We start from the raw sequence: 25021 nt of genomic DNA, 5'->3' as shown, positions 1-25021 counted from the left end.
ACTGGCTGGTTTCTTTCACCCTAGACTTTAAAGATCAGCAAATGAAGTTTTAACTTTTAGCCCTATTTATTATAGTTTCATCTCACCAAACAGAAAACAGCACCCTGATATAAAGCAAGTCCTTCTTCAGTGTAGTATCTTCAATGGCAGCAGGGCTGGATATGAGCCAAGGAAGGCTCCCATTTTGCTGCTTCCCAGTCAGTTTGAAATCTGCTTATAAGCTTTGCCAGGTTCAGCTATAGAAATTGATGGCCCCAAGGCTAACTTCCACATCCAAACCAACATAAAGTTATGTTAGGAAAAATTAAGAATAGACACATCACTTTACACTTTGCCCTCAAAACAGTGAGCTAATGAAAAATTAGCTAATTGTCAGTTTCCCTATACTTTGTCTTATCCACTTTTTGCACTCATCTACTAGTCAACCATTTTCCTTGGAGACTCCATCACGCTTAGAGTGCTCCTGGTCCTCTGTGAGGCAATCAGCTAACCTCATTTCCTAGTTAGATGCTGCTTCCTCTATTTCTTATTTTCTAATCAGTATCACTAGATTGCAGAGACCAGTGTACTAGTAATGCAGTTGAAGTCTACTCATTGTTCTTATAGCCTGGCAGACAAAAGTAGTCCCTGTTGTTGGAACTGACTGGAGTGAGCTTGAATGACTTAACATAACATTACATATAGATGAAAGCTGAAGAGAAAATTATAAAAACCATTTGCAACTTCAGATTCTAGTTGTTAACATGCACAGTAACTTAGCCTTCCAAAGGCCTTTCTGCCTTACCTTGCAGCTTTTTCAGGACAGCCACTTCCATCTTGAGAACTTGCTTGGGCTGCTGGGCTGATTCTACCTTCAAGGCCACATTCTCACGGGTCAGCAAATCCATCGCCTCATAGATCTCCCCAAAGCCACCACCACCAATCTTCTTCAACTAGAAAAGTACAAAGAGATTTGGTACAATGTACATGACAGAGAACATCAAACTGGCTCCCACAAAGCCAGGCACTAGCTTCTTAACTGTGTAGAGAGAACCAGCTCAGTTCCCAATCTGTGCTGTGGCTGAATCCCTTCACTGCACAGCTAGGCAAAAGTCCAGCTACCCACTTGACTGTGCTATGTATAAATTCTTTGCTGTAACAACAAAGAACAAGCCTAGCAACTAATGACATGTGATACATTTAAAAGCAAAGGATAATGCCTATTATCTCTATAATGTTCCTGCCAAAATTCAAGGAAAGACATTTCAAGGATGTAGCAGAATCACTATTCACACCATGTTAGATAAAAACTGTCATTCCCTCTCAACAAATACATTTCTGCAGTAAAACATAACCATGGTAGTTGGAACTAAGAAATAAGTTAAATGAAGTTTACATGTCATTCAAAGGATTTTAAACACAGAACAAAACATCCACAGGAATATTTTAGAAGATACTTGACCTTCTCTGACAGTGAAGTTGCTTCATTGTCACATTTCAGTGAACTGTCAACTGCATTACCTCAAAACAGTTGCATAAAAGCCACCCGTAGAGCTTCATTGTTTCTTATTCTCTTGCTCTATTTATTTAATTTTTAGTTTGAAGCCCAACAAAATTATGCTTTTTGTATCTCTGAGCAAAATTAAAGACTGTTTCACAATAGGATTTCACTATTTCAGCTGACAAACTCAAAGCTAAAGAAGTCTAAGTTCCAGCATATTTGATATGTACCTACTAGAGATAGATCATCTGCCTGTTCTAGAGTAGCCTCCCACTCAAGAGAGCAAATCAGGATCCTCTGCCTTTCCTGGAAGGTGATTCCTTGATCCTCCTTCTGCTGAGACTTGACAGCATATGTGCATATATTTATATATGAGCATGTATAAGACAGACTTCTAATGTGTTGCAAGTGTCAATGTGTAAGTGCCAGGAAAATTATTTTATATTTGTTTCTCTTGGATACATTTAAAGCATACTGTGCTGCCCAGGAAGAAATTCAAGTTTACAGCAAAGATAGATCAGGGTTCCCTTGATCTGCTTAGCACTTGTTCACTGAACCTAGCTGCAGCCCTTCCCTTCAGCATTTTGTGTTCCCTCTGTGTTAGCAACTGCTCTGGAAGCCCTGAGTGCTGCTTCTTTCCAACAGCAGCAATAACACTTCAAGAGAAAAAGACGTTTCAGTCACACAAACATGGATCTTACATAATGTTTAATGAGGTTTAGATGATATATTAGTGTCTTCTGTACCACAGAAGGCCTGTTCTGTGCCTCTGTCCAGTTTGCTGAACAAAGGGTCCTGCCTACCCAGGGAAGGGTTTTTTCTTCCTAAGGTGACCCAAAATCATTTGCTTTTCTGGCTTGCAGGTCAAGAAAAACAGTTCCACATGAAGAAGGAAATATTTTCTGTATTAAGAGCCTGGCTATCGTCCCTGAAGCTATTTCTTGATAACCCTACAAAAGCTGCTATCCAGAGTCATTCTTCTTTTTGACATTTTTCCTCACAACCTTCCACTGGGCTAAAAAGGCATATGCATACAGCCCAATAACTAGGTCACCACATATTATTCATAAATAATTACAGTGCAGCCCTATTTCTACTTGGAAATTCACACTAAGTTAGCTGGCTATTAAAAATCTTTCTATCGAAACAATACTACATTTGGCAAAGCAACAGTATGCCAGCTAATACCTCAGGATTCAGTACACAAGATGTTCTGTTGCCTGATGTATTAATGGCACAAGAGAATGGGAAAGGGACAGTGAAAAGCTACAGAAGGCAAAAAGTTTAGTTGGGATCTGGAAGGACTTTGAGAAAGACTGAAAAACTCTCAGTTGGAACATGGGTAACATAACAAGCAAAAGTCAACAGTAATAAATACAGCACAGCATAGCTGGGATGGAGAAGAAATACAGGCTACCCAAACATCTCAGTGGGTACATAATTCAAGAAATGGATCTGGGGAGAAAAATTGCTGAGCCAGCATAGACACACATAATGATCTTTTTCCATTCATTGGCCCTAAAAGGGACAGCTCTGATGTCCAACACAGTTGTCAAAATGCAAAAGTACTACAATATAAATGGAACAACACAGTAATATGATTAGGATAGTGGCACTATCAGGATCTGTAGGAAGGTCTAGTCACATACAATGAAAATATTGAACACCTTGCTGCTAGAGGCTCTCACTGAGTTAGAAGTCATTCATTTCAGGAGTAAAAGAATGATCAGGAGTCTGGAAAAACTAAGGACAGACTAGGACTACTACCTCCGAAAAAGCAAAAGAATGTGTGCATCAGAGAAGCAGGTTCAGGAAGAAAAGTACAATATTGAGACTGCACACCTGGGAAAACAGCCTAATCGGAAGAAACGTAAAAGTCTATGGAGAAACAAATGTGAGATGATACCAGATCAAGATTGGAGCTTCTGCTGAATCAGCAAACTGATTTTATACACACATTCCAGCCAATGGAATGCTGTCAAAGCTGCCTTTGCTTCCTCGCGTCCTTTTTTACCCTCTCATGGAAATTATTCTCAGGCATACTTTTCCCAGCACATCAAATGGTTCTATTCAACATTACCAGCACTGCCATCCTTCTTCATTTTTCAGCAACATCCAGAGGCCACCAGCAGCCACTTCCTTTTCTTTGTTGCAAAGGAAGTTGTTGCAACTCAAGGTCTTGGCTGAGGTCAGGGGTTTATGACACAAGCACTTCCTCATTGCTTGGGTATTCTGTGGGAGATCACTAAGGTGAACACAGCACAGCCTTCTGCTGGACACAGAGAAGAGATGGGAATATACCACTCAAAAAACCCAAAACCAATAATGATACCACAAACACAAAGTCAAAAAAGAGAATGAAACATCTAACTAGAATGACCTAAGTTGCAATCACGAGTCATCAGCCTATGTTAAGCCTCACTGCCCCAGGAATATTCTGTTCTCATTGTTTCCTACCTTCCACCAGCCCATTTACTGTTAAGACTGGGATACAGGCTGACAAAAACAGCAGGACTCATTCTACCTAAATGCACAAGCCCTTGTGCATGAGTCGAGTGGCCAGGTTTCCATTACAGGCTGTGAGGTCAAGTGAACAGTTCATCTGATCAAACACAGGTTTGGACTCGCACATAGACAATCAGTAGTTACACAGGACACAGATGGCTCCCTTTGAAGTCTCCTTTAAATATTATGAAATATTTTGGATTTATCCTGAAAAAGCCTCTAGTAGCACAATCCTCCAGAGCCTATAAAAATCCAACAACAACAACACACAGCCTTCTCACTAAGCAGAAATCAGTATTCTCAGAGAGACAGTTCAAAAAACCAAGGCAACACACAACTCCAACCAAAAATAGCCTTGAATTACAAATTTAATCTTTTATTTCAGAAGCATATATGACACCACTGCTCTAAACAAAGTCTGCCTTCCAAGGATATTACATAAAGACCAGACCTTCCCAGGATAACCAAGGCAGGAGTGGTTCAGTCTCAGGATCAGTGGCAGGGTCAAGGAACAAGAATATGTGCTCTGAACCTAAAGCAAAGGACCAAACAAAAAGCCAGTGATCTATAGTGAACTCAGCCAGGGTCAAGGCTTCAAATCCATAGGCTTCAAATGTTTGATAAGGTCAAACAATGACTACTGTTACTGCCTTTTAGGAGCACTTGCATAGTCAAGCCTGCAACTCCTGTAGCCCAACTCAATAGGCTCCTTGATTCTGAAAAGGCTAGAAGGCCTCATCTGCCTTAACAGGTGAGGACGAGTTGAGTTGACCTACATTCATCAAACTCTCAAGAGTCCACTCAACTTGCTCAAAAGGACTGGATCTGATCTCCAGGGAAATGAACTCATGTATAACAGGCATGTGACTGAGCCATGAACTGAGAAGGTAATCAAGAAGCCAACCAGCCACATTCTAAAACATCTGAAAACCTCTCAAAGCCCACTTAAAGCAATTCAGAGTGAGACCAAAACAGGCCCCAAGACTGAAAAAAGAACATTCCTTGTCCCAAATTCCCTCTTGGAATCATAAATGGCCCTTGTGAGCCAGACAAAGTAAAGAGTTCACAAAAGTGTGTGAGACTTCCAGCAAGGTTTCCAAAGTAAACAGGAGAGCTTCAGTTCAAGAACCTCAGAAACCTTAAAGAAAACAAAGCATAGATTGCACCTAGCAAAAGAACATGTACATGAGTCAACACTTATATTCAAAGCTCAGTGCAGAAGCTGCCAACTCTGTCTTGCTAATAAGTCTCAGTTGTGAATCCCCAATAAAAAGCATTTAGGTGAAACAAAGAGATACATCAATTCAGCTTTAAGGCATCCACATTTATCCCTAGTTCAAAGCAATCACAAGTTATGTTCGTCTTTGTTCCCTCCCCTGAACAAAGCTCTTCACACCATTCAGGGCACATGTGGATCAAGTCACCCTCCGGGACTCAGTAAAAGTCGTGTGGTCCCAGTACTGTCTAAATTTCATCCAGTGAAAGCATCAAAAATATCTGCAAGTAACAAATGATGACTCAAAAGAATACTTCTTCTAAGTCCAAAAGTTTTGATAAAAACCATAAGCACTGCTTGTCCATGTCTTTTTTCATAAATAAGAACAAAAATCTTACTGCTGTCAGACAGCCAAATTTTACTGACTTCAAGTGACAGGAAAATGAACAACCAAGAGGCCAACTGCAGAGAATTAACATCTTCATTTGTCAAAGCTTTGTCAACCAGCATATAGGAAGAGAGGAGGAAAGGAATTCAACGAATACATTACACCAAACTAAAATTAGAAATTGGCTCAATACTGGGAGTATATCAGTACTAAGGGGTACAAGGTTCAAGCAGATGCCCAGTCAGAGACAATCACAATGGGAGGACAAATTACACAAAAAACCTTCTGGCAGCTGCACCCCAGCACCACATAAATATGCCACACACCTACTTCAGCAGGATCCATCACCCCCAGCAAAGCTTGGACCATACAGCTTGCACACTGTGGGTTAGATTTAGAGAGGTCTATGATGCAATGTTACAGCTGTATGCTCACTTTAAGGTGCAATCCCTTTTTCTTCTGTCGCTTGATCCTACCCTATCCCTTTCCTTGGGCCAAAAGAGGTATTTTCATAGCTTTTCCAGATTACTTCGAGCCCCACACAGCTTGTGGTTCTGACTGGTCCCACACTAACATCAAGCACAGCAAGGGGACAGCACAGAAGGCCTGCCTAAAAGGAATGTGCACCTTGCACTTCTTTGGGGGTGGGAATGACTGTTCAATGAAGGTTGACAGTGCTCAGCTCAGCTAGCACAAGGCCAAATTCCCAGCTCTACTCAGAGATGGTAATAAGAATTTCTCATTGCTATTTACAGCCTTTAGCAAGGCATGTCATTTCTCAGAGCCTTCAAGTGGGGCAATGACCTTACTGCAGTATTGAAGGCTACTGTGAGCCAATACTACAAAACATAAAAGGCTATTCCTCTAGTTTGATATAGTTATTGACAATACAGCTACACATTTTTATCTTTTCTAAGGCAGAATTAGTGGGTAGGCCTTCTAGATGTCCCCAGTCACAGATTCAGGCAACAGTGAAGCACTGAACCCCACATTTAGGGCCTCTACCAACTTTAAAATTAGTATGAAATGTTCCCCTGTGAGCATAACTTAGCATATTTTAGACATTACTTGTAGCTTTTGGTGCTTTTAAGTGTTCTGCTGTTTCCAAGAACAAAGTTACTTTGTTTAGACCGAGTTTCAAAAATACTGCCATCATTTACACAAGTTTTAGCACATCTGTCTATGAAGGAGAAACTCAAAGTTTGATGAATAGGCAATGGTACAAGCCAAAGCTAGCTAGGGTAAAGGAAAACAGAGAATCACAGAATCACAGAATTGTTAGGGTTGGAAGAGACCTCTGGAGATCACTTAGTCCAACCCCCCTGCCAAGGCAGGGTCATTTAGAGCAGGTTACACAGGAATGTGTCCAGGTGGGTTTTGAAGGCGTCTAGAGAGGGAGACTCCACAACTTCCCTGGGCAGCCTGTTCAGTGCTCTGCCTTCCTCAGTGTAAAGAAGTTCTTCCTCATGTTGAGGAAGAATGAGTGTTTGCCAGCATGCTCTTAAAGCAAAGGCATCAGGAGAGTGTCTAAATTCAGCTTTGCAAAAAACGTGAACCAATCTGACCAAATTGTAGGCTCTGGGGAAATTTCCATTTGTGCAGGGAGGGACAGACAAAAGTTGCAACCTGTATTTTCTGAGATGTTGGTAAGCACAGAGCATGTTTCAAGTTCTATATGTCAGTTCACCCGCACAGGTATCATCCTTCTAAAATGAGTATATGTGCTCCAGACTAGAGCTGCAAGAGTACAGCAAGAAAGCTTTGCCAGAAAGCTTTGGTATGGGGATAGAGGTTGTCTCCATTTTGGTGTCTAATCACAGAGAAAATTGAGATTCTCCATCTCCTCTCAAGAAGCAAGGACAATGAAGAGCAGTTTGAATTGCTTAAATATAAATAGGCTGTTCAGGAATAGGTCAGACAGAAAAGTGAAGGCTGTGGAGAAAGCAGGAAGCAAAGTGAAGAGAGGCAGGAAATGGGAGAGCAAAAAGAACAGAGCAAGGTTGAACTGTGCAGGTCAACTACATTAAGTCTAATGAAAGGATAGTGTACTGTCCAATGTAGGCTGGTGAAAATAACCTATCCACAGCCTGGAACTGAAGTGAATTCAGAGTCCTGAATTTTTTTAGTCCTCTGCTCTTCACATTCCACTGCAAAACTCACAGGGCCACTGTACCACAGCTAGTCAGCACAGAGAACAACTTAGTGCTACTACTACAAATCCCTTGTACTTCAAAGTAGCGAGGCTTCTGCTGTGAGATTAGGGATTCAGGCAGTGCTGGTATTCCAGGTTAAAAATGGAGACAATGGCACACATGGGATTTAAATTTTTTTTCAGCGCCTTAAAAGCCAAGCCCATCCAGCTTGCACAACAGATAGACAGTTGTCCCATGAAGAAATAAAACTCTTAACAACAATATAATTTTTAAAAGTATCCTAATAAATTTACACAGATGTTGTACCAGCTAGTTAATCATGGAATTTCTGACTTTTGAAGTAGCTGACATTCCGACCCTACACATTTGGACTTACATTATTTTATTGTAATGCATTTTATTTATAGACTTGTCTGCAGTATTCTTTGGCACAGTAACTCAAAATCTAAGTTCTCACTACAAAATTACTCAGCCTGCTGCAACAGTTCAATCCTACCTAAAAATCCTTGGCAAGTTTAGTGTTCTGAAAATATCAGACAGTCTAAAAACCACTAGAGTGATATCAACCTTCTTGCAGTATCTTGCTAACATGTCGAATCATACCACTCCACTGTTGCTTGCCAGAGGCCAGGATTAAGTAGACAAGTTACTGTACTACTACAGGAGGAGGAGGAGGTCTGTTTGAGCCATTAAGGAAGCACAAAGCTGGAGCTACTCACCACTTTCCAACGATCTTTGACCACGTAATTGGCCGGAAGAATGTCGACCTGTTCCCCTCCACCACTCATGTTTGGTTCGTCCTTGATGACTGCTGCTAGGCACTGCATTTGCCAGCCAGAGAGTATTTCAGTAGCTCCCAATTTAAATGAGCCATTTATCTGGGGAAAAAAAGGGGTAGGGGGAACAAATGACAAAATTATTAGAGGTCACAATATAAGTACATGCTACATTTCCACAGGTTTTGCATATTACTGAAAGAGAACCAGTCTCAGGAAAGAAAGCGAACTCACCTTGCAAACACCTGAGCTCACTCCACGCCCAAGCTGACAGACACAACTATGCTTCAAGTCAGCAGCACACACTAAAAGGGTGACAGTTATCAGCAGTCCAGTGCTCTTGGGCCTGACAGTCAACAATGCTTAGAGAACCTAATACCAAAATGCTGCAAGGGCTGTTATTGCTACCAGGCAAAAAGGTCTTGCTTTAGCAGAGCAGCTGCTACCTGGGCAGTTTTTATGGTTTTCATTGGATGACATCCAACACAAATCGGAAAGGTTTGCCAGGTATTGCATTCAATAAGCCTAAAAGCATCTGAATAGGGTAGAAGGCCTTTACAGAGCCAGGATTACAGACACATTACTGTAATGAACAGCCAAGCATAGAAGATGGGGATTGTTAGAAAAAGCTGAAGCCACGTATATATTAGTCCTCCTCATAGCATACACATGGTGCTAAAGATGATCAAATTAAAATACAGAGAAATAACTTGTGCCTACGGTGTTTCTCTCCTACCTCATGCCCTTTTTTCCTGCTTTTATATGGAGCTCCAGCTAGCCTATGCTGAAATTAATTTTCTTTTAAGTTTTTTGGTTATGTATCTTCTATAAAAATGACTTTCCAAAACACATTAACTCTGCTTTCCTGGGAAGAAAATGAATTGAAAAAGGACTAATAAAGATATTTTACTGGCTTTAGAAGTAGGCTGGATCTTTTACTAAGCATAGATCTTGGCAATTCTATTGTCCTTCCCCCAAAATAGGAAATATCTTCCTTCCTAAAAATGAGTGTTACTGTAGCACTCTGGTTGCAGACTTAAATTAGATTAACAACAGAAATACCAAATTTTAAAAAAGTACTAAAGCTGGTCATTCAACCCTTACACTTCTTTGGGCCTAAAAAAATTGAAAAAGTCACCAGGTAATTTTGAGCTCAAGTAGAGAAAAGAACTCATTCCCTACAATAAAAGGACTCAGAGGGAAAGCTAGAAAGTGACCAGCATGTAGTATGCAAAAGGAAGCAGCAGACAGAAGTGCAAAGACATAAACAATGATCAAACAAAACATGAACAAAAGATCTCAAAGAGATCTTATACAAATCTTCACAAAAGAAGATTTCATTCTAGATATAGAAGATAACTACATGGAAAAAAATAGCAGCAGACTAACTCAGTAAAAGGGCTGCTGAGAAATGTTCATGAAATCCAACATCTGCTAAAGGATAATCAAAATTATATAGGAGAAATAGGAAAAATCTGAATATTAAAGAAATTCAGAAGAAAGGTAGTGCAAAATGTTCCAAATTCTCAGTGAAAGAGTCCTGCATCTGTGTGGGGCAGCTGCCCTTTCAATCACCAGGTATTGAAATAAGAAACTGGAAAGAGAAAATACATGCTGTGTTTGGCAGCACAAAATTTGTGCTTCTTCTTCCTAATGACCAAGTCAAATACCATTCCCAGGCTCTTTTATGTTCACCAGAACATCTGAAATGATCTTCCCTAAGCTAGCAGTGTGCTCTGCATACACTGTGCACCCGACCTTTCTGCACATCACTGCAGGATGCACAGAAGAGAGAATCCCTGCAAAAATCTCCTCTAAGGCTGGCTTTTCATCTGGTATTTAAAGAAAAGTAATTTAATTATAGACTGCCCCAAACTTTCAACATTATAAAAACATAAAAACTCCCAATATTAACACAAAGGCACAGAGGCAAGTATCCCCTCCCTAACCTTGAAGGTCTCTTCACATCACTTTAGGGATGCATGTGCATAATAAGAAATCCAGTCTAGCGACTTGGGGTGGAAAGTAATCCCAAGGAATAATTTTAGAGAAGAGACAGAGCATGAAAGTCCACGAGCACTCAAAGCTAGGCAAGGTTCAACTGCTTTCCCTGGTGCACTATTCCAGTTTCCTTTACCAATGTTTTAATATATGTGTACAAAGATAACATGATTGTTATTTAACAGGATAACATGTATCTTCACTGGCTTTGAAACAGAACAGAATTTTCCCAGGCAGTACCATGAATAGCAGCCATTTGGCAATGTGGAATTACAGAACTAAGTTTGCAGATATGCTCTGGTATAGCCAGAGTGATGCAGCCAAACAAAATGCCAATTTAATTACAGCCCAAGACGAATTTCAAGCTGTTTTACATCACAGTAGCAGCACAAAGCAGCATGAATCAAAACTTGTTCCTGAGGCAGTACTAATACTGCAGAAACATGCCCAGACCTACAGGCAAAGGGTTTACCAGAGCAACACTGAAGCATTACCTACATCCATAGCAAGGTGTAACACATTAACCTAAAACTCCAGAAGCATCACTAAGAAAGGGCAAAAGAAGGGATGAAGTCACCTTTGTGTGGAAACCATCAGTATATTTAAATTGTGCTTTTAATTTATGCATTATTGTAATGCCTTTCAAATCAATAAAATATAGTGTAAATATTGTTTGACCGGCATCAGAGCCTGTAGCCAGCTCTGTGTTAGAGTTGAATTTGCCAATAGAAGGGAAGTGGCAAGGGATGGTCAGTGGGGGAATGATAAGGCACTACCTCTCTTCCAGAATACATGGCAGAGAGCATCATTTCTACATATTAAATGTTAAGTGGTGTTACAGGGAACTAGAGGAGAGATGGAAGGATTATATCTCTCTTCAAATTCAGCAAAGCTGGACCAAAGCATATGAACTTTTACATATCTGCACCACTCTTCTTACCTTTAAAATGTGTCAACCACTGAATGCAAAGAGACATAATTTAAAATATAGCGACTGTGAAAACAAGAACTTTCAGATTGCCTTTTCCTGTAGCAAAAGCACAGGATGTCAAGAAATTTTTGCATTCCTGTCCCATGAAGACATGCAAGAGAGTTGAGCAACTCTAAGACACTGTAAAACTGCCTTCCTAGAAATAGCAAGTGAAGCAGAAATGAAAGCGGTTGTGAGAAAGAAACCGTGACAACAGCAGGACCAAATCCTTTCTCCTGGCCAACCTCAGCATGAAGAAGTGTGAAATCAGCTCTTGCATACTGCTCTCTCTCTGAGCCAATTAGGGAGAATCTTTACAGTTTTATAAATTTAGTCTTGGCCTATACAATAAAAAAATCCAAAAAACCATGTTCACCAATTCACTGAAGGTTGTAAGAGCATTCTGAGGAGTCACTTTATATGCTTTCCCTGCTCTTATTCTCTGTCTTAGATATCCATTCTTGGCCAACTTAGGTCAGGATACCGGCCTTAGATGGACCTGTGGTATGACTCAGAACGGTCAGGCTTGTGTTTTGACGAGGTACTTTCAGCAGAAGGAGTGTATATACAATACATATGTCTTTTTTATCCCTTCAAGGAGGTCAGAGACCAAAAAGTAAATACACATAACCTAATTACCTATCTCACAAGGTTTTCTTTCATGCAAGCAAAATTTTAAACAGCTTTATTGGAAAAAAATATTTCCTAATTTTACAGGATTACAGCACTTTTAAAACTAAAATTAGAAACAACAAGCATGCCCTGTGGAAATTCCTAATTAATACATGAGATCTTTCCTACGTTAGCTTACTTCAGTCTTGAGGAGTGCTCAAAATACAGCCAAACTCACACAAACATCAAGTTGAAAACTCATCAGATGTGAGGTGGTTATTTAAAAGCAGAACAAAGCTATGGAAGTCTGTCTCTCACCACCTAACTAAAGGTCCTGGATAATCTTAATGAATTAATCTCACTGTGGAGGAGTTACAATATCTCACTTTATTTCAGGACACATCCTTACCTCTGAAAGTCTACAAATTAGAATCATCAGAACAAGCGGAATTTACTTAGACAGCTGTAACCCATAACCCACCATAACCACCTTAGGAGCATGATCCACCCTAAGAGCAGATCCCAATGGTGCTATAGGAAGTTGATGAAAACTACAGCTTTTTTGGGTGAGACAAACTGGACATCTGCAAAACCAAAAGAAGTAACCCCAGTAAACTGCAGTCTAGAAATCATATCAATCTCCCTGTCCAATACCTGTGTGGAAGAAACCACAAAAAAATAGTTGTAAATAGAATTTAAGCATAATTTAGGTGTTCCCAACATGAACTTTGCTGGCATTAAGCCAAAACGAAACAGATGGGGTGATGAATAAGATGAGAACATAACAAGTAGAATTGAGAGTGCTTAGAAGTAAGGAAAAAAAAACACTGGAGTTTCCAAGTGCCACTACTCAGCAGCACTGGGGCTTAGTTAATGGCAGCAATAAGTGCATGTACCCAGGGTCCCTCACTGCTTTTCCAATGTCATCTGCTCTAACGCACAATATCAACTATAAATATGAAATCACTCACATTGAAGCAAGCAAAAAAACCCTTAAATCTTTGTATAAATAAGTTGTACCATGCACTAGCATTCTGTCATTAGGGTAGGAATGCATATGACAGTACAGGAAAGAAGTTGATTAAAACAAATAATGTGCACTGGACTAACAGCCCCTCAGCCCTGGAATATACCGTATCTCCTGCTGAACTTGAAACAGCAATGAAAAACAACTCATACAGTGTTAGGGTAGCTCTGACAACAAGAACTTGTAAGATTCTGAATTGTTGCTTGAAGACACATATCTTCCTTCATTGCCTGCCCCTGCTGTAGCAGACCCTGCTTAGAGAGCAGGCTCAACTCCTAGCAGCTGCACCTTGAAGTCTCCTCTGTGACATATTCTTCTCATAGCTATGCAAAGGCAATCAGCCTTAGAAATTCTGGGCTTGCTATTAACAGCATTTCATTTCTGTAAAAAACAAAACACCTGAAAGTGTTTTCTTGCAAGATGCTGGGACTGTTTTTCATCTTTGAAAGGTTTATGACCATTAAGGAGTGATGTAGGAAAAACAAAAACAAAAAAAAAGCTGCAATCAGGACAGGTCCAGATTCTGTGCTAACACGAGGCTGCACTGAACAGAACATATATAAAATACATTAAATATGATAACGGATGCACCTTGACAGCATTATTATGACTAGCCAGTTGCACAGCCAGCTGAATGTATTATTGCCTGCACAGCGAAAGTAACAGCATAGGACCTGAGGAAAACAAATTCCCCAAAAACACAATAACATACTGCCAGAGATTCACATACATTACAGAGCAGTCAGACACACCAGTAATTTCTGTGCCAAACCCACCTATCTACAGGGAGAAACAGCACAGCTAATTGTGACAACAAATCATTAGGAATGCACACCAGATAAGCACACCTACACTACCAGCAGTTCACGTGATCCTAATCCTCTCCAAATACATCTCAGCAGTAAAGGTAAAAAAAAGGGAGGCAGGAAAATTTGAGAGTAAAGACTATTACCTTCCACCAATATCTTTCACGGAGTTGCTCCAAGTTTTGAAACAAGCAGAACATGAAATGCAACATAAGGAAATCCTTCTAATATCATAACCAACTTAACCTCCACTGATTTAACAGGCAAATATTATGGTTTGCTTACAATAAACATTTAACTGCAGCTTAAGTATATGTACCTGCAAAATCAATATAGATCACTACTTGCAAAGCTTGATTAGTCTGCTGGTAGCCAAAACAAATGCATCTGAATAACAGCTAAAACTAAACAGAGGTTATACTTATGATATCAGACTCAATCTACACCTGACACCACCAGAAAGACCACACAGAGGTAGGTTTTCATTACCTGATCCTGGACCAAAGCGTACCAATCCTGGACCAATTGATCCTTAGGTAATGCAAAATGTCCCTCTCAAGCAAGTCCTCTCCCTTCTCTCCAAAGGGTGCTTTTGTGAGAAGCCTGTTATTCATCTTTCATCAAACATGGTCATTTCAAGTCACTTTTCATAGCTAAGGTCAACAGTAACCTTCCTTGGAGAACAGTATTTTATCTTGAAAAAACTCAGGCATACAGCAAACTGATAACATCTGTTGCTCAATGGTCTTGTTATAACCTATTATATTAGGTTATCAAAAAGCCCACAGCCTGAAATCAATAATTTTAAACCTCCATTCCAGAGAAAACGGTGCTCATCGTACCTATTCAAAACATTTTATGATACATGCAGTCACCATAACTAAAAAGGATTAAATAAACTTGTCCAAAAGCTATTTAGAGTTTAGAAACATAACAGTAAGTTCCTGATTAGAGATTTGGCAATTTGATTCAAATTCTGGAAGACTTTGCTGGGAAAATTCACGCCACAGATTTGCCATACAGACTTCATATTACCAAGCACTTTCATAACAAAAACTAGCATAAGTGGGGCAACTGCCACTTGCTGCACTGATATGTTGTATCAGACTAAATAAGACTAAATGGGACAAATTTTTTTTCAGTTTTCAAGCCCAGTGCTGATCACAGCAGAGACTGTTTGTTATTACACAGAAGAGATTTCCTGGGACTGACAAAAACATGACAAATCATGCCAACTGTTAGTCACTCAAAACATCCCTCTACAGCCCTTCTGTAACCATTTTCCCATTTTTGTAAGGAACTCTTCCCCCTAGTTGGAGCATGGTCAGGGGACCAGGTCCAACCTTCCTCTGCCGCTTGCATTTCTACAGTTTCATTCTCTGATCTTCAGTCTCACCCTTTTTTAGTTTGCAGACAGCTGGCTAAGGAAACTTTCCTGTCTGACCATTCAGGAGCCACTCTGGCCACTCACACCACTGGGCTTTTGTACCCTTACAGGCTGTGTTCCTCTTGTGTTCTTCATGCCCTTTTGGTCAATGGTGATATTTGGTCTGAGGTCTTGTCATGTCTTATCTGAATTCTACAGAGTTTCTAGATGAACCAGCCACCCAGTGCTGCCCTTTGTTTGGCAAAGGGTCGGCACCAATTTGGAGCTTGGGGCTCCAGACATTTACCTCCACCCTGGGCACAATCTGCAGCTCACACTGAAGCTGCACACCAGCTACTTGTTTTGTTGTGTTCCTCAACAGTCCTCCCTTTCTTTTAATTAAGCATATCTACCAATATAGTGAGAGGAAAAAGGAAAAACTTTTGAGGCATTTAACCACTGCCCTTCTACATTATTACAAGTAACAAACTTAACAGAATTAAAACTAACAAGATTGCCTAAGGGCAGAGTACAAGGTTATAGATTCCCATGCACAAATACTTAAATTAGTCCCAACAGAAAATCATGAAGGATTCTCAGACGTCAGTCATTTATCGACTGGTTGATCATCACTACTCGTTTGATGTGAGAATGGTGTATTCAATTTTCCTTACCTACATCTTTAACAGCAAACTAGGAGCACAGTAAAAGAGTACATGGCCCTTCCCATTTAGGTTCTAATTTGGATTTTCAAGAGAATGCCTTAATTAACACTTCACTTTCAGGCTGCATACCATGTACCTGTGTTTCAGGTGGTGTGGTTTGATACCACTGACCATACTTACCCTGCTTTTTGAACCCTTTCTGCATATATAAAACATACTGTGTCAAGCATTCACATCTATCCAATAAGCTGGACTTCACTGGGTTGTATGTCCCTGGCACAGCTAAACGCCTTCCAAAGAGAGTTTGTGATTCTTTTTATGGTGCTGCATAAATTCCTGAAGCCACCCATACCTTTTGTATTTGGTTAGCTATTGCCTCTGTCCCTCCCGTTGGCTTTATCATGAAACCACCAAGCTACAGTTATTAAATATTTCTTGGGCAGAATCAGTTTTCACCCAATTGTCCCTATTCCATCATCATTTTGGGCTGCTTCCAACTTTTCCCACTGTCTTGTTTCTTCAGTTGAGCAGTCCTTCTCATACACAGTCCTGCAGTCTGTCAAATTTGTCCATTCCCTCTGGTCACTGCCAGAGCCACAACAGCACATTGTCCCAGAGGCTGCCTGGCTGCAGCATTTGCAGCTGCACCACCAAGGGCAATTTCTACTGACTCCTGTAGTGCCTCTGGTGTGGGCTGGACAATGCATTACAGCAATTTCTGCAGGTAACTGCAATTCTAGCAAATTGCATATTTCCTCTCCATTACATACTCTCTTCCCTTGCTAACGTTAAAAATCCCCATTCTTTCCATAAGACTCTTGCTTTTGGTAGTCCGAAGGCATACCAAGAGTCCATATAGATGTTAACTTATTTTCCTTTGAAAACTCTTGGTGCAGCGATGCCACAACAGCTCAAGCTGGGGCCTCTGAGGAAGGACCTCCAACAAAGGAATCCCTGGGATACTGTACCATCATAGTCTGTGCACCTGTTTCAATGGTGATATTTAGTCTCTTGCTGTTCACTGGCTCCTGCAGAGTCAGTCTCTGGGTGACCAGCCACCCCCTGGCTGGCACAGCCAGTCCCCGTGCCCTTTGTCAGGCAAAGGGTTGATGCCAATCCACGGCCCCTTGCCGGGGGCTCCTGTCATTTCCCCTCACGCCAGGTACAGCCTGCAGCTCGCACTGCAGCTACAGAACAAAATGCCTGCACTAGGTGTGTTCCTCAACACTGATGACTTGCCAAAAGGTGATACCACCACATCTGGTTTGCTTTTTCTTCTACCCTTGGGAAATCCCAGTGCATTCTCAACCATACTCAATGGTTCCCTGAGCTTTTTTTCTCAAAGACAAAAGTTCCCAGAGGCATAAAACTTGGTTTTAGATAGGAAGTTCAAATTTCATTGTTATTTGACAATCTACTTTCTAGAGGAATTTGTTCCCTTTGTAGTTAATATTTAAAGACAATATTAAGAAAAAGAACAATAATATCAAGACAGATAATGGCCTTCACCTGCTTCTCTCTATGCCAGAACATCCTAGAAAAACTCTTGTAAATGCAAGCATGGTCTGTTTAATTTCTTTCTGTACCATTGTGTGATTCAGTTTTCAAGGAGAAGGGGTGTTACTAAGATTATGGGAGAGTTCTACAAGCTAGTCTGGACTGCCTCTATATAAGCCATTTCCACATGTGTCAATGATGTTCACAACAGTCAGTATCCGCTTACACACTCCCAGAACATGCAAATAATCACTTCCCCTCCATAAGTTTTTTTATCTGTTGAGTTAAGCAGTTCTATGACCTCGGTATGTGTCCTCTCATTCCGCAATTAGATTTTACACCAGTTTGTTGTGTCATGGAAAAAAAAAATCTATCAAGCAACAAAATCCCCCAGAGTAAATAAGCAAACAAAAAACATCCCAAAAAAACTCCCAACAAAACTTTAAAATGTGCTCTTCAGGATAGATCCATTGTAATAAACCATATTTGTGCTTTGATACTTAATTTGACAGTGTTATGCCAGGTTTTTACATATTACGGAACACATATGCTCAGAATTTGTTTCTTTGAAAAAACATAATAAATCTTATGCCGTATTTCAATGTGAAAATAATTTTCAACTCATAACTGTAATAAAGTAGTGGAAAACTAAATTTTGTTGGCCAATGGTCATAGCAATTTTTCAAACCTATCTCAACCTGCAGTGAGTAATTGTGCATTCTGTCCTCAGCTTGCCAGAGTAAGTTGGCTACTGCTGGATGCTTCTAATAATAAATACTCCACAGATAGAACAATTACTGGTTCAAGTCCAGCCTGGGATGTTTGGAGGGGGGAAAAACATATATAATTTCATCCCAATCAGAAACACAGGTAGCAAGGTTAAAGAAAATCTGTTTTGCAAAAGAAGCAACAAGCACACTAGAAATACCAGCTTCTGAGTTGCCACCAGATTTGAAAATATGCTTCAGGACCTACACATGCCAGATAGCCCTGAGCCCTAGAAACCAAATGCCTCCTGTCATTTCCCTCAGATCAACTGTCACAAGAGTGAGAAACTACTTGACTACCTGCCCTTTGCATTTCCACCTTTTACATTTTCTTTTTTGTCCTGTTAGCTTAATAGACAAAGCCCCATAAACCTCATCTCTGCTTGAGAAGCAACCACTCCTGATTCTTTATGGGCATGAAGAACAACAGAAGGAAAAAGTGCATCTTCAACAAAAAGCTTCTTAATACAACCAAACTCATGTTCAGACATCTATGAATAAGTCATACAGGTCATGCATACAGAGCAGAGCATTGCTGCAGAGAGAAGCAGAAAAAAAAGCAAGGCAATTTTGTCCTTGTCTACTGGTGAGAGACAGTAAAGCCCAATAAGGGGCCAGCATCCATGCCTCATGGTCACTAAAAATCATGGAGCTCAGAAAAAGGCTGAAAGGTGTCTTCCAGCCACCTGAAAACTAAACTCTTTAAAATGAATGTATCTTAGCCAAAAGAAACACTGAAAAGGCAGGGAATGCAGTGTAGAAGTATTTCCCTATGATGAAAATTTAAGAAACTGAAGGGCTCTGCCATTCTAGCTCATCTTCTGCCAGAAGCTGCAGCCTGACAACTGCAAATTAGTTATTCATGAGTGTTTTCTTTAAGGACAGGACCTAGAACAAGGGAGATGGTGAATTCTAGATCTCTTGCTCTTTTCAGACCAAGGTAGGGTACCTTTAAGAAGGCATGCTTTAGGTACTTCAAACTTTACTAAAAGCAAAAAACAACAACAAAACCAAAAGTCACATTTTAGACACTAATGAATAAAAACTGAGAATCAATGATAGCACTGTTACACCACATCACCTACATTCCTTCCCTGACAAATCTTACAAACCACAACTTCAGGTTCCTGGTTAGTCAATCTAAAAACCTGCCCATAATGGACAGACAAGAAAGATTGATTAGATAAAAGATAAGAAAGAAGATGCCAAGGATTTTTGCTTGCTGTTTATTTTAAAGACCTCTGCAGAGGATCTGGAAAATCAGAGTCTTCCACAACAGAAAACTGAAAATTAAAAAGTAAACTGAGTGGCTGGCAGAGGGGAGAAGTCCTGATTTACAGACCTATAAGAAAAGGCTAAGTGCTTCTAGGAAGACTCAACAAGCACATAGATATGTCCATCTCACTAATAACAATGTTTTTGGACAGGTGTGTGGTATGAAAACAAAGGGCTTGAAAATTAAGATGTCCCATGATTAATATAAAGTTTCTCTAGAACTAATAAGTAGCTAAAAGAGAGGAAAACACACAGGAGTGCAGAGCTAGGCTTCTCAACAGTGCTGTTACCAGTGGAATGACACAGCTTGTGTACATAGAAAATTATTCAGGCCAACAAATAAAAAGGCTGAAAAACTGCAGACTGCAACACCAAGAAGGGTGTAACTAGGGCAAACATGCTGTACGTGTCTTCTTAGCCTTTCCTTAAGCATCATCTCTTGGCCACTGGTAGGGAAAGGACTGGAGCAATCCAGAGTTTTGGCCTGAGCAGTTGAATCTATGATCCTATAATCAAAACCTTTTCACTAGACATCAATGTCTCCTTATCCTTCTGCAGTGTTTTCAGACCCAGCCAGTAGGCCACTGAAACTTTCAACACAGCCTCCCTCCGGGCTGACCTCGAGCCTCAGAACATCCACTGTTGCACAGACAGTGAGGAGTCCACTTCCATCTGTTGTGGCTGACACTAGATCTCTTTCATAAGGCTAGGATGCCCCATTTCTTCAAAGAGGAAAGCTGCACCCACAGGCATTCTCTCTGCTCCCCATTGTACCTATCCGGCTCGTGTCAGCCCATGATCCGCAGTTTGTTCCTTTCATATTGTTCACCAAATTAAAGATGACGCAGCCTGACACCAAAAGGAAAGCGTTTCCAAACACAGCTTATTTGATTAGATCTGCAGTCCATCACGCTGTCAACATTTTCCTTCTCAGCTACAGAAAAGATCCTTTCCCATGTATGCAGCTCTGGAGTAGTGGAGAAGGCCTAATGGAAAACAGTGCAGAACTGGGTAAGACCAAAAAGGGATTAAGAGATTGTGAAACAGATGAAAAAAGCTACTGTAGCAGTTTTATTTTTCCCCATCAAGTCTATTGCTGTATTTGCCGGTCTCCAAAAAACCAGAAGAGGTTATGTGAAAAAAACTATTGACACATTGAGTTCCAAGTCACATTGTTATTGCTTTATTATTTTCCATATTTTCTGGGATATGTGTCATGGGTCTCAACCGTGTGATACACAGGCTGTATGTGGGCACTGTTGGGGAGAAGACCAAGAGCTGGCCTGAAGAACAAGAAGGTCTGCCACTGTCCAGTTTGTGGCTGGGGAGACTCCTACAGGCAAGGGAATCTCAACTGGGGTTCAGACACATGTGTAAAAATCCCATTTCCCTCACCTCCCACCTCTCCTCCTTAGTGCTTCAATAAATATTCAACAGATTCTCCCATTCTTTTTCTGCCCTAGGGAGGGAGGCCTCATATCTGGTCTTCCTTATTCCTCCCTCCCAAAGCAATCATAACATGTATTCCAATTGGACAGTGTCCCACGATGTCATGTAAGGGGATTTCATAAAGTTTCAGAGGAATACCCACTTTTTGGTTATTTTTGACAGAAGGAGGGAAGCACTAGTCATGTCCATTCTGTATCTTGTTCAGTAAACTAGCAGAGCTAAAACAGCCTTTTAGCAAGTGCTTCTACAATCCCTCCAGCAAATATTGGGCTGTGCCTTCCAGTGTTCAAAGTGGAAGATACCAAGAAAGCCAACACACCCTTAAAAACGAGGGAACAGTTTACAAAGCCCTTGAGGACTTTAAAAGCCCTTATTGCCCTATATGGCCCTATTTTCTGTCCCCTGCTCTGTTTCCAGAGTGAATCGATGTTACTGAAAGGTCACTGTGGAGCTCCGGCAAACAAATCTCATCTGGGAGCTCCCCGGGACAAAGAGCCATTCCCAAAGTGTTTTTCTGGGCCCTGCACATGTAACAATTGCTTCCACTGGAGAAGAGCTCTGCGCTGCCTTTTACAGTGTAGAGATACACTTGCCTTCACTAATAAACATCGGGGTTGGAGTTGAGAGGAAAGAGGAAGGAAATTCACACATCGGCCACCAGCACCACTTCATTAGCATCAACCCTGCAGGCTGATGAAATAGATTTCTTAACACCACAGACACTCCTTTCTGGAGGACCAAGAGCATTGATGGGGATCTGACTTTCCTCTTGATGACTATTCCAAGAAAAAAAGGCTAGGCAGGTGTCCCCAAGACTGATCCCTGATAAAAGTGTCCTACAAGGGAATTCCAGTGTTTTTCTTTGCCAGTCAGAGAAGAGGAATTTTGCCTATTCTTTAAGGAATGAGATTATCATAAAGCACATAAAAGCACACAGAATAGAAAAGTACCAGCAGTGGACACCACATACACCATCCATGAGCATTGCATCTCCAAAATTTCTAATCCCACATACATCAGCATGAGGATGCTCCTTATGAGCTGGATGATCACTGGCACACAAAGGAAAAAAAGCCAAAACATTAACACGTTGTTCCTATTCTACCTCTCGTATACTGAGAGCGGGTCTCAAAAGAAGGTGACACACTGAAATGTGGTGAGTAACTACTAGTGAGACAGTCCTGATGCTCTTTAGTCAGAGCACCTCTACAGGCACAGCACTTACAAGCATTAATGCTGTGGGAGCTCTAGCACATCCTGTTGCACACACAACATGAGGTCCTTGGGCTCAAAATCTCTGTTGTGACTCAGAGAAGTTTGTTGCTAAAAGGCAGCATTTTCAGAGACAGTAAAAGGAATGTAAAGAAATCCACATGAAATGGTAAAATTAGAAAGCTTTTCCTTCTATCAATCAAATTGTCTGTACTCCCTCCTTGCAAGCCTAAGGAAATTCAAAAAAATAGGAAAAGCATATTAATACAGAGCTGGTTTGGACTGTTCAGAAACATGATACCAACAGGTTTGGAAGTCCCTACCCCCCCCCAGAAACCACAGTGGGCCTTGAATTTGGCATGCAAATAGCTCAGCAACACTGTCGGAGCGGCAATGTCACTCCATCGCTTCACACAGCATTCTGGTTCCCGGTTAAATACAAGATGCGCTTCAAGGTCATGGTGTTCATCTTGAGAGTTCTCAGTGGGTCCGACGCAGGCTACCGGATACCTCCTCTCCCAGAATGCAGGGAAAGCAGAATGACTAGGGACACATTCAGCAATGCCAACTTGGGCACCACGAGCAGTAAGGACACAATGGCAGGAGCCTTCGAGCCCCAAAGCTGCAGGAGACACGGAGATTACACACAAGAGCACCGCGAGAGAGAAGAAACTCATCCTCCTGCCTCAACCCTGAGCACCAGGGAGTTATCCCAGCGTAACGCGATGGAAACGCTCCGTCCCCAGAGACCTCTACGGAACGGTCTGGCTTTCCACACGCAGCTGAACAGGCACCCGGTGGCCCCGGGAAGGATGCTGTGCCAAGCCTCGGGCGGCACGTGGCCCCCCCCCCTCCCGAGGTCGCTGACATCCTCCGTGGGTTTCCCTGGAGCCCGGCCCGGCAGAAGGCCGCGGGTGCCCTCGAAGTCGACCCCCGCCCGGCACCATCCGGCGGGGCCGCTCCCCCCGGCAGAGCCTCTCAGTGCGCGGGGCGCCCCCGCTCCGGCCCCGCACGGCACAGCGAGGCCACGGCCCGCCCCCACCGTGGGACCCACGGGCACCGCGGGACCTCTGACCCGGGCAGGGGGCGGCGGTGAGGGACAGCGGTGAGGGACGGCAGTGAGGGACAGCGGTGAGGGGCGGCCACCGCCCCGGACCCCGCCCTGCCCTCACCTCGGGCCATCCCGCCTCCCCCCGCCGAGGAGGTGGCCACGTCCGCCCCTGCACTGCAGCTGCCGGCACACTGCCCCTCTCGACAGATGGTTCGCCCCGCCCTGCCCGCCTTCTCATTGGCGGCACCGGCCCGTCACTCCGCTTCTGGCCCGCTCCGCGGGCACGCTGGGAACGCGAGTCCCGCATGCGGGACCCTCTCTGTTTGCCAGGAGACGCCGGGTGGGGCGATGAACTACATCTCCCACAGTGCCCCGCGCGCAGCCGCGGCGCGGCCCGGCCCGGTGCGGTCTCGGCCCCGCAGCTCCCCGGCCGCCGGCGGGACGGGCCCTCCCTCCCTCTTCCCCACGCCCGTGCCTGCTGCGGCCCGGCTCGGCCCGGCTCACCTGGCCCCGCCGCCGCCGGCGCCTTCCGCTGCGGCCGGCGCAGGCAGCCCATGCCCCGCGCCCCTCAGTGCGGCTCGTCGGGCGCGGTGCCGCCGGCCCGGTGCGCTGCGGCTGCGGCTGTGGGACGGGCCGGCCCCGGGCGCATCCTCCCCCTCGGAGCCGCGGCGGGCGGCGGGATTCGCCCACAATGCACCGCGCGCCGCACCGACAGCATCAGCCTGACATCACCCGCGGGCCGCCCCCGCCCGGCCGGGCCCGCCCCGGGCCCGCCCCGCCGCCTCCGGCAGCCGGCACCGGGCACGGCGCTGGCGGCACAAGGGGCTGGGCACTGCAGCGCGCCTGGACGCCGGGTGCTGGGCAGCGCACCGCTGTGGTACGGGGCTGTGCCCAGCCCTGGGACCGGGAACGGGACCGGCACGGCGCTGCCCCGCCCTAGAATCAGGAACGGCACCGGCACCGCCGGCGAGATAACGGGCCCTGCCGGGACGAAGACTAGTGCTCATCTCTGCACTGCTGGGATCAGCACTGGCATCACCAGCGTGCCCCTGGACACTGCACTGCCTGGGGACTGGGACCAGCACTGGCACTGTCTGCACAGGGCCGGGTGACTGCACTTTTGGGACCAAGACCAGAGTCAGCATATCTCCCTGGGGCTGGACTGCATTGCACTGAGACTCGTGGAGTCAGCCCTAGCAGCGCTGGTCTGCAGTTTTTTACCCCAGTGCTCTGAGGCCAGGGCCAGCAAGGGACTGGTGCACTACAGTGCATCACAAATAGCAGGACCACCATGGTCTGGGCTGGACACAGTACTGGGACCAGGACCAGCACTACCAGCATTGGCCCGGACACTGCACCATCAGGATCAGCAGTGTTCCCCATCTGCACTGGGCCAGACCTTGCCCTACCAGGGCTGGGAACAGGCCCAGCAGCTCACAGCTGGGTCCAGCAGTACTGCTACCAAAACTGCACCACACAGAGAAATGGCTCCCACAAGTGAGCCTCTCCCTGCATGCAGCCGAGCAGTATTCCTATCCCTGTTCCCCCACCTTGAGATGCACAGCTCCAGAGGTGCACCCTGCTCCAGAGATGTGCCATTCTCCATGCTCCAGCTCACTGCCACTCATGGTGTACTTGAAGCATATGCTGTGCCCTGTGCATGGCTGTGCTTTCTTATTCCCTTTCAAGCCATATGTGCATGGCAAATCATCTATATGCCCAACTGGACCTCATACCTATGCCCCAAATTGTGGATGTGCACTGCCCATGCACAAAACACACTGCAAGGGACACTGCTCCTAGCC

The 25021-nt window shown here is 43.4% G+C and overlaps 1 protein-coding gene across 3 annotated transcripts in view; it reads right to left on the bottom strand.

Annotated features, from left to right (window-relative positions):
• TTBK1 (tau tubulin kinase 1) overlaps positions 1 to 23890 on the bottom strand; it is a 105296-nt gene extending 81406 nt beyond the window's left edge. The window contains exons 1-3 of one of the 3 annotated variants that reach the window (XM_027664568.1): positions 23721 to 23890; positions 8462 to 8620; positions 785 to 932 (exon numbers count right to left, since the gene is read on the bottom strand). In XM_027664568.1, the coding sequence (XP_027520369.1) occupies positions 785 to 932; positions 8462 to 8569 (256 nt within the window). In that variant the 5' untranslated portion in view covers positions 8570 to 8620; positions 23721 to 23890. Of the gene's footprint in view, positions 1 to 784; positions 933 to 8461; positions 8621 to 8752; positions 8865 to 23337; positions 23424 to 23720 lie in introns of those variants that run through there. The other 2 variants (XM_027664567.1, XM_027664569.1) reach the window with 2 other exon arrangements.
• Between the last annotated feature and the right edge of the window lie 1131 nt (positions 23891 to 25021).

Source organism: Corapipo altera, unplaced genomic scaffold (assembly GCF_003945725.1).
Source record: "Corapipo altera isolate COAL_440 unplaced genomic scaffold, ASM394572v1 76, whole genome shotgun sequence".
Taxonomy (NCBI): domain Eukaryota; kingdom Metazoa; phylum Chordata; class Aves; order Passeriformes; family Pipridae; genus Corapipo; species Corapipo altera.
Note: the sequence above shows the minus strand (reverse complement) of the source record. Positions and strands in the feature narration are given on the sequence as shown.